The 10,133-nt window shown below is 44.5% G+C and overlaps 1 protein-coding gene across 1 annotated transcript; it reads left to right on the top strand.

Annotated features, from left to right (window-relative positions):
- Positions 1-265: 265 nt before the first annotated feature.
- LOC308549565 (late cornified envelope protein 3D-like) lies at positions 266-565 on the top strand (the record flags this gene model as incomplete). The annotated part of the gene is made up of 1 exon (XM_081122346.1): positions 266-565. One exon carries the CDS (start codon positions 266-268, stop codon positions 563-565), a length of 300 nt encoding a protein of 99 aa, XP_080978472.1.
- Positions 566-10,133: the final 9,568 nt, after the last annotated feature.

The raw sequence follows: 10,133 nt of genomic DNA, 5'->3' as shown, positions 1-10,133 counted from the left end.
AGGCCCCGAGGATTCCTTTTCATTCTTGTAGAGTCTGCTGTCAGACATGCACACGGGTCCACCTGGCACCCTTGAAGATGCTTCATCCCACTGCACGTGTCCCCTCTGCGTTCCCATGCCTTTCCCACGGAGCTGGGCTTAGACGGCAGCTTGGTCATGGAGGACGAGTGTTTGCCAAAACCCGTGGGGAGGAGGCATTGGAACTTCTGAAGCTTGTGTGTTCAAATTGTGTCTTTTATTTGTTCAAGGTCAAATTCCTGCCGAGATGTCCTGCCAGCAGAACCAGCAGCAGTGCCAGCCCCCTCCCAAGTGCACCCCCAAGTGCCCCTCCCCCAAGTGCCCCCCGAAGAGCCCGGCACAGTGTTTGCCCCCAGCCTCTGGCTGTGCTATTAGCTCTGGGGGCGGCTGTGGCCCCAGCTCCGAGGGAGGCTGCTGCCTGAGCCACCACAGGCACCACCGCAGGTCCCACGGGTGCAGGCGCCAGAGGTCCAACTCCTGTGACAGGGGCAGTGGTCAGAGCTCCGGGGGCTCTGGCTGTGGTCATGGCTCTGGGGGCTGCTGCTGACCTGGCCTCTGATGCTGAGACCAGTGATTTCAGAGGAAACAAGAAGCCAAAGTTAAAGCCGCAGCAGGACCCAGCCTTTCCCAGACACCGCAGTCTGATTTGCTGAACTGTTTTTTGGGGAGGGGTGGTGAGCACTCTCCAGAAGTCACTGCACATGTATTTTCTAAGTCCGTGGGCACCCCCTCCTCCCTACCCCTCAGTGTTATCACCTGTGTCTGACCAGGTAGAAAAATAAAAGCCTGTTCTCTCCACCTTCCTCTCACTCATTGTTTGACTGCTCCACCCAAGGATGCTCAGGGGGCCTTCCTCCTGCAGCTCCTGAAGGTCCAGCATGAATGGGTTGGATTTTTCTCACAGCGAGAGGCCCTGTGGCTTTGAGGGTGGGCGAGGCGTGGTGTGGATAGTGGTTGCTGAGAACACTCAGCAAAGGGCTGACTTTTCTTGTGTCACATGGTTGGGAGGAAAGATCTAACATCAGATCCCCTGTCTATATTGAGGGTGATATCGAGGCCCAGAAATTGAGAAAAATAAGACCAAAGAGGATGGTGGACTTGAAAGCAGAAAGAAAGGTCTAAAGAAATAGGAACTGAGGGTTTTCCCTGAGAGAATGGACGGGGGGGGGGGGGGGGGGGGGGCATTCAACAAAAGGAGGCTCTGAGAAAAGTGAGCAGAAAGAGAGCATAGGGAATGTCTCAGGGGGTTACAGATTGGAAACCTGTATGTTTCTCTAACCTATTTTGAGATATATGGTTTGAAAGTATTTTCTCCCATTCTGTAGGTTGCCTTTTCACTCTGTTGTTTCCTGTATGCAATAGATTGAGAGGAAAAATTTCCAGCACACATGATAACCAAGGAAATAAATTCAGAATATAGAAATAACTCATACAAATTAATATAAAACAGAAAAATTATCCTAAGAAAACTGGACAAGTGTATGGGCAGGCCTTTTACAACAGAAGATATTCATGTAGCAAACGTGTAAAATGAGATGCCAAACTCATAAGTATTTGGAGAACTACAAGTAAAATAAACAATTTGATATCATTTTTGCCCTTTAATTTGGCAAATATTAAAACCAACAGTTTTATGATATTAAATACTAGCTGAGCTTCATAAGAGATATTTGTATAGACTACAGTGGGAGTATCAGTTGGAGTAGTTCACTGGAGTTACACTTTCCATAACTATTACAACAAAAATGACATACTCTCTGTCTCAATAATTAAAATGTTCACTTTAACTCATCAAATACTTGTATGTGCACACAAGGAAAATTATTAAAGCAGGTCTACGGCAGCATTTATAGTTAAGGAAACATTAGTTAATCCAAATGTCTAACATTAAGAGGAGAGATACATAAACACTGACATCTCAAGGAATATGCGTAAGGGAAAGAGAAGGGCTCAATGTCAAGGACGTGACCTTCAATGAACATGCACTTTACCTCCACCGGGTGTCACTCATGGAAGCAAGAGCAGGCAGAGGCTGACTCAGAATCTGGTCACTGCCGTCTCCAGCATCACCATTATCATCTTCAGTATCTAATTACAAGTTAACAAGAGTCCCTGCCCCTGGTCTCTGATTGGTCTGTCCTCATGCAAATGAAGGATCCAAAAGGCACTGATCTGATTGGCCAGAATCGAGCTGCTCTGATTGGTCAGAGCTGTGTAGCTGATTGGATGGGAAGCCTCAGTCCTACTGGCTGAGAGAGGGTTCCAGGAAACCTTTATAAGGGCTGGCTCAGGGGCAGGGACACAATGCAGGCAGGCAGTTGAGTGCAGTGGGTTCTCTGCAGGATGCAGTTTGCCTGAGAGGCCCCTGTACAGAAACGGCTACAAGGTTATGATTTTTTAAAAAATTCGAGCTCAATTAGCCACCAGGAGCCCTAGTTAGTAGGTGTTTTGTTGTTGTTGGTGGTGTTTTGCTTTTTTCTCTCAGGGTTCGCATTACCCAGGTCCATTTACAGCAAGAACAACAGCTCCATCCCCCCCCACCCCCTAACCCGCTGTGTTACCTGCGGCCTCTTAGGCCTCTTTTGTGATGAGAGGCTCCTTTATTCATCCGCCTTTTCTGCATATGGTATAAGCTCTGGCATGTCTGTATCTGTATCGTAGCTTGATTTCGTATTTATGTGTCTATGTTAGAAATTCAGTTTGGCTTCTAGTCAAAGAAACCTGAAATAACAGTAAGCTAGAGGATTAATTTTGTTTCCTTCTGCCTCTTCCTCCAGTGGCCACTGCTACCAGCCAAAGGTACACATGTCCCTGGTAGTTTTGCAGGGGCTGCACAGGAGGGAAGCAGAATCTTAGAGCCCCAGGTGGAGGGCTGAGCAGAGTAGGGCAGGGCAGGAGCTGAGAGGTAGAATAGTCTGGACACTGGGGGGAGCCCAAAGCAGACTGGGCCGGGCCTCTGGACAGAGACATTTCCTCCAAGAGCAAGGGGCCAGATGACTTTGAACATAGATGTCTAACAATGACAAAGTTGATATTTGCTTTTCCAAATATTTATTGTTCCTTTGAATTCTCTACTTTGTCATTTAAAAAAGTAACTATTGCCCATTAGTCTCTGAGCTCTCCTATTGATGACATAGGATTTTGAAAATTATTAACTTGAGTAGTTTAGTCATTCATGTTCCCAGCAAGTCCTACAAATTTTGTTGAGTATTTTATTTATTATGTAAATTATTATTCCCTTCTAGGAGAATGGCATGATTTTTCATAATTCACCTCTTTTTCAGTATTTTGTGCTACTACTCATTTTGTAGTTCTATTCATATGGGTCTTGAATAATTGTTATTCAGGTGATTTCTAAATATTTCATGTTTAGTAGCTCTTATGTAAAGGGCCGTTTCTACTCATAAATTCAACCCAGAGTTTGCTTAAATATAGCCCATGATCAATTCAGAGAATTTTCTAATTCTAACTATTTTCAAATAAATTATTGTATTTTTTTTTTTACTAAGTCTATAAATGTGTTATTTAAAAATTAAATCTACACCAAGAGTGTTTTAATGGTTAAATATTATGGAAACTCAGAAACAATCCTGTGTGCAAGTTATCACATTCTTGAGTTTTCCTATTATTTTTTCCATTTTAGCAGTTATTTTGTTTATGAAGCTTATCCATGCAGGCATTAGGGGATGCCAAAGGTATAAATAAAAATATATTTTACATACATTTAAGAGCATGTTGAGCATAATATTTTCGTGCATTGCAAAGAAAAGGACTGCTCTCTCTTCATTTTCTTAAAAAACAGAACCCTTATTTATGCACCTCTGACTCTAGTCCTCTACGGGAACACAGTCTGACAACCACTGACTCTTTCTTGTACACCGTCAAGTACCCAGTGTCTGCTTTGCCTCTTCCGTGAAGCCTTAACAGATTTCTTCACCTAACATGGATTTCTTCCTCTGTGTCTGGAATGATCACTGTGTTTTATCTCTGACTGTAGATACAATCAACTAGTTATCTTAAAAAAAAAATACTGATGTGGAAATACGCAGAAATTCAAAATTAGTCGCTCTATTGTCTTGTCCTGGCAGCATTTTAAAAGGTGTGGATCCCCGAATTTGCCTTCAGTCATGCCCTGTCTACTGGTTTCTCTTGTGTTGAGGGTCAGCATTACCATCCAACTTCTCAGGTGTCTCTGCTTCTGTCTCCAATTCAATTCTGAGTGGAGAGAAGGCAGAGGCTAAAGTTTATTTGTCTATTTTTCACAGGACTGGGGCAGTGTTGGTCCCAGATTAAAGGCCCAGATGTGGTTGAAGTTATTTGTTATGATAACTGTTCCTGTAGCGCATGATCTCATCCCTGTTTCCGTGAGACTCTCATCTGAGCTTTGAGTGCCACGATTGCAACATTGTATTAGTGGGGAGACATGGGGTGACAGGAGGACATTCCTAGAGAGAGGTACCTGCCAGGAAACTCTTTTCCCACCCCTACCCCAATGCCGGCGTTCTGAGTTGGTGGCAGAAGTTGTCACAAAGGCAGTTAGTTCCTGGTCCTTCAGGGGTAGAAATCCAAGCTTGGAAATGAGTCATCCCCATGCCCTTGTTATCAAATCTGTCATCAACACCGGCATCAGCTTTATCATTATGAGACATATATTTCCTAAGACAGGTGTTTCTAGACGTGCCTTGTGAGAGGATGAATAAAAAATATATCTTAGGAAATATATAAAAAGAGTTGGCTACCAGAGGGAACTTTCCGTAAGTGGGAACATCCAACACGAAATTTTCTCTTCCTAGGTATCAATGGTCTGGGACAGAAGGAAATGTTTTTGGTTTTGTGGGGTTTGTTCTTGCCTTTGTTTTCTTCAATCGTTTGGTTTTGAATTGTGAGAAGAATTCCTTCTGTACACTCGTTTTCTTGTATGTTGAGAAGGTTCGCTTTCTACAATGGTCACCGCAACGTGTGCGTGCCCATGTGCGTGCGTGTGCATGTATGTGTGCGCAAGAGAAAGACGCGTTGAGGGAGAAAGGAGGAGGGAGACAGATGCCGACGGTCCAGCAACTTCCAGAAAAGTAGTGTCTGGCCTGGCCAGGGGCTAGTGTGACAGCGCCACAGCCTTTCTAAGATGCAGTTCTTCTGAATTTAAATAAAAAGAAAAGCCTTGTTTTTTCTCCTGCCCACCTGCCTTGAGTCTTTTTCTCAGGACCGACTGCAGCCAGGGCTCTGCGTGTGGTGGGTGGCGGATAACAGGGAGCAAAAGGAAGCAGCCGGTCGGTGCTCGCTCCTGAAGTAAGGCGCGGGCTTGATTTCACATTAATATTTGCTTGGGCTGTTCATTCAGAAGATACTTATTGGTTATTTACTCTGTCCCAAGAGCAGTTTTACGATCTAAGGATATAGGTGTGAACAAAACAGATGATAATTTCTGCCTCATTGAACTTGTTCTAAGAAAGGAAAACAGATGACAAACAAATGAATAAGAAAAAAAGTGTGTTTTCACTCATTCAATAGAAACGTTTTGCATGTGCCAAGCGCTGAATATGGCACTGTCGCTGGAGCGGTGAGCACAGGAGATGGAGGTTCTTACCTGACAGGGCTTCCATTCTGACGGGAGAAAATAGAAAACACACACATGCATAAAATATATAATGTGTTAGGTGATTATAAACTCTATAGCTTAGCAAAGGGACAGGGAGTGCGATGGGTATGCATTATAATTTTATTTTATTTATTTTTTAAACATGTCTTTATTGATGTCAGAGAGAGGAAGAGAGACAGAGAGAGAAACATCAATGATCAGAGTCATTGATTGGCTGCTTCCTGTGTGGATGAGAATAAATGTGTTAAGGAAGGGCTGGCAGAAGGTCAAAAAACCCAGCCATTCCAGCAGAAAGAGGAATATTTGGGCACCAGTGTTCTCTGACTCTGCAGCCAAGAGGTTCCCTGACGCTGTCTTGCCCTGCGTCTCTGGCCCAGAACAGCCCATGGGACTCTGAACCAGGTCTGGCTGAGGTTCTTGTGTTTTGATGACTCACATATGCACACATGGGAGTCCCCTGTCACCCTGCCCCACGTATGTGAAAACACTCCAGTCCACAAAGGATTTTCATTGGATCTTCTTGTGGTGGGTTTGGTGGGTGGGGACGAAGTGAAGGAGGTGGCCAGGTGACGGAGCTCCCTAGCAAGCCTGTCCAGTGACCACATGTTGTAATGGACTGTGCCCTGGATGGGATTCAGAAATTCCTGTCTGGTGTCTGTTCCTACCTAGTTGTGTGGTCTTGAGCAAGTTTTTTCCCTCTTTCGTGGGCCTATTACAATATAAGGGCTGAGCCTAGTGCTTGTAAAGGTCTTTGCCAGCTGTACATTCTGTGGTTCTACAATATAATGTCTTGATAATCTTGGAGAAATCCCTGATTGTCCCTGAAATAATGGGGCAGGGGCTCTGGGGCAAGTCTCAGAGCTGAGCCCAGAAGAGAGAGACACACAGACATGGGCTCTGAAGGAGGGGCCTCTGCACTATCTTCTAGTCTCAGACACAGAAATGAGACTTCCTACTGGATACAGGGTTCCTGTGTCCTCTCTCTCCTTGAGTGTGGCTTCTCATTTCCTTCCAATTTTTTTTCACACACACAAAAAGAAGGACTCAGATTTTGTCCTCAGAGCGTCCCTAGCCCCTGGTCAAAGGAAGCTTCCAGGATGAGAGGAGACCCAGGCCCTGACTTCAGGGAGCAACAGGTCTACTTGGGCATCTCCCACTCTGATCTCCTGATTGGGGCTGGTGGTACCGTTGAGTTAAAATCTTAGTTTGGTTCATGCAATGAGGAGCACAGCTTCAAACATGTAATTAATGTCAGGATTTGTAGATGCTGATGCTATAAGGGACCTTAGAGATAATCTAGGCTACAGTTCCTGATTCTGAAGTTGGTAGTAAGTCCTGAAATGAGCTAACCAGAGGGGCTGCAGAGAACTTTTAAAGACCAGAAGATCTTCCTAAGAAGAATAGCCCATTAGGTCAGATGATCTGTCTCTACTGGCAGGGGCCAGATGGATGATGTATGTTAGTCCCCTCCACCTCAGAGATGCCAGGATTCTGATTCTATGAATTCCTGGTTGTCAGTCCCTCTTACCCCGTGAGTCTACTGGACTACTATTGCATGAGTCCACAAGTCTCTGATTTTATGAGCTCGTGTCCAAAGAGAAAGATAGGTTTGGGAATAACCCTGTGATTCATCCTGGCACTTGTACCAGTCATCTGACTTTGCCATGCCTTGCCTTCCCAGTCTATGAAATGGGTGGGGCATAACCCACCCACCTGTTTTGGTGGCACATGAAAGCAGCATCTCTCACCAGGGATGTTAGTGCTACTTGAAGATGTCAAACCCATTAGTGAGAGCCTGACCCCACAGAGCAGGAAGTGACCCAATCGGAGCTCACAGATGGCACAAGACACACAGATTGGCTAATAGCAGAATGGGGTCTTCCACATGGGGAAGGAAGCTGGTCTGGGCTGCACTGTCAGTGTAAAGCATCCCCATTTATGCGTCCATTTATATGTTTGTCTAGTCAGTGGTCCCCAGGTCCTGTGCTAGAGCCAGGTGATCTCCCAGGAGGGCTTCATCTAACTCTTTATTTTAGAGTGCATGTCGTGTATATAATGTGTATGTATGTGTGTATATATATATGAATCTTAAGAGTATTATGCTAAGTGAAATAAGTCGATGGAAAAAGACAAAACCCATATGATTTCATTCATGTATGGACTATGAAAAAAAGTAACAAAGGAACTAATAAAACAAACAAACTCATGGGTGCAGACAGCAGAATGGAGGTTACCAGAGGGGAAGAGGGACAGAGGGTGGGCAAAGTGGGTAAAGGGGTCAAATATATGGTGATGGAAGACTAGACTTCGGGTGGGGAGCACACATTAGAGCACACAGATGTCGAATTATAATCTTATACATCTGAAAATTATATGATATTATTAACCAGTGTTACCCCAATACATTTAATAAAAACAACTTGGCTTTCTAGGGAATTTCTTCCCTGTAAAGTTGGGCTGCCCCACCCTCCGTGTAAGACTGTGACTTCTTAACTGTGTCTGTTAGGTGCTGAAAAGTATGGTTCCTAAAACATCATGGATTTTAACACTAGACGCAGCATGTTATGGTGGAAAAAACAGTAAAATTTGATGTCTCTTATACCTGGTTTGAATCCTGAATCTGTCACTTCTAGTATGTGAACTTGGGCACATTTGTTTGTTTGTTTACTTATTTATTTGAGACACTCTTATGGGGACTAAATTTGATAAGCTATCCCATGTGAAGTGTCCGGCCCCAATAAAAGATCATCCCTTTTCCATTTCCTCCATAAAACATCAGGCCTGGGTATTAACTGATGCGGGACTCTTAGAAGAGCAGGCACTGGGATGGCCTGAAGCCATATTCCTCCCTGCTTTCACCATCCCCGTGGAGAGAGGGACTGGTGGGCCTCACAGAGGAAGCTATGGAGTGTTACAAGCCCACCAGAAGCACGAATGGCAGGAGGAAGCAGGAAACTTTCCAAGCTTGGGGCAGAATCTCCCCTTCTTGCCTCCTCCAAATTATTCAGGGACGGACCTTGGAAGACCTGGGTTGGAGTGGAAGTGCCTGAAAAGTAGTGGGGGTTTGTGTTGTGTGCTCTTTATCTTTTTATTTAGGAAATTTTGGAGCCTTAGGGCTTAAGGGTCCTGGGGAATTGGGGGATCCATTATGGACAAGTGCAGAAGCATCTTTCACCTGTGAGGCCACAGGGGCCATGGTGGGGCCTTGGCTGGCTGAGTTGAGGGTGTGGCTATTTGGAACCAGTGCTAGGCTCAGGAGCAAGATAACCCTCTACATTGGGCAACTCAACATGGCTTGGTGGGAAGGGCGTGGGCTCCGAAAGTAGACAAGCTTGGTTTCGAATGATACCCCCCTACCTACCAATGGGATGACCTTGTTGAAATAGTTAGGCCTTTGGGTCTTAGTTTCCTTTTCTGTAAAACTAGAGCTAACATAGCCTATGTCACAGGGTTATTGTGAAGATCAAATGAAGTGATACAGATAAAGCAGTAGGACAGTTTTATTACATAGTAAGTTCTCAATACATATTAGTTCTCCCCCTCTTCCTGCACTGCACTGGGGAAAGGAAAGGAGAAAGACATCCAGGGACAATGCTCTAACCAGAAATAAAAGGCAATGTATTATAGTGATAAAGATCATGGCTTATGAAAGCCAACTGCTTACATTTAAATTCTAGCTTCTCTACTTATTTGCTTGTGACAATGGGTAACTTCCTTAGTCTTTCAGAGCCTCAGTGACAGGGCCCTGTGTAAGTGTACATGTCTCATGAACTATTTGGCACATAAAGAAAATTCAACTAAATGTTGGATTCTATTATTATTGTTATCACACAGTGTTCATTTGGCTGGAATTCCCCCTGTGTTGGTCTCTTGGGGATCTAGGCATGGTAATGAGGTTCAGAAAGGCGAGGATGAGGGAGGTCATAAGGCATGAGAAGATGAGAAAAGACAGCCTAGATATAGATCATGGAGTTTTGGATCACCAAGAACTCATCTAGTTTCCCAAATAAACTTAGAATAACCTGTCAATCCATGGAACAAACCATTGCTTGAGGGCCTTGCTGCCATATTGAGGCAGAGACCACTGACCAGCAGGAGCCACCATGGAAGTCCTTAGAAAGAACATTCCATTTAGTCTGGGAAAATGCAGTGTAGCTCTTGGCACAATGTATGAAAAATTAAGCCACTAATCACATCTTAGACAAGTCCTTGAAGACTCAAATGACCCAGAAACAGCACCATGGGGACAGATCTCATTGGTATCTCTCCTAACTTCTGGTAAAAGAAGAATGACTTGTTTCATGAAGAAGGTAACAGGAATCATTTATCTCATGTTTAGGAAAATTCAATGTCAAGCAGTGACATGCCCTGCCCATGACTGAAGAGCCAGGCATACTGGGGAGGAATCTCACCAATGCAATGCTGGCCTTTGTCCTCGTGATCGCTGGTGCTTCATTCAGATGCCATTAAATTGCCTCACTGTTGCCTATAAAAGGTCTCCCCAACTGCCAGATCCTCA

This window comes from Miniopterus schreibersii (assembly GCF_964146895.1).
Source record: "Miniopterus schreibersii genome assembly, chromosome: 19".
Classification (NCBI taxonomy): Eukaryota; Metazoa; Chordata; class Mammalia; order Chiroptera; family Miniopteridae; genus Miniopterus; species Miniopterus schreibersii.
Note: the sequence above shows the minus strand (reverse complement) of the source record. Positions and strands in the feature narration are given on the sequence as shown.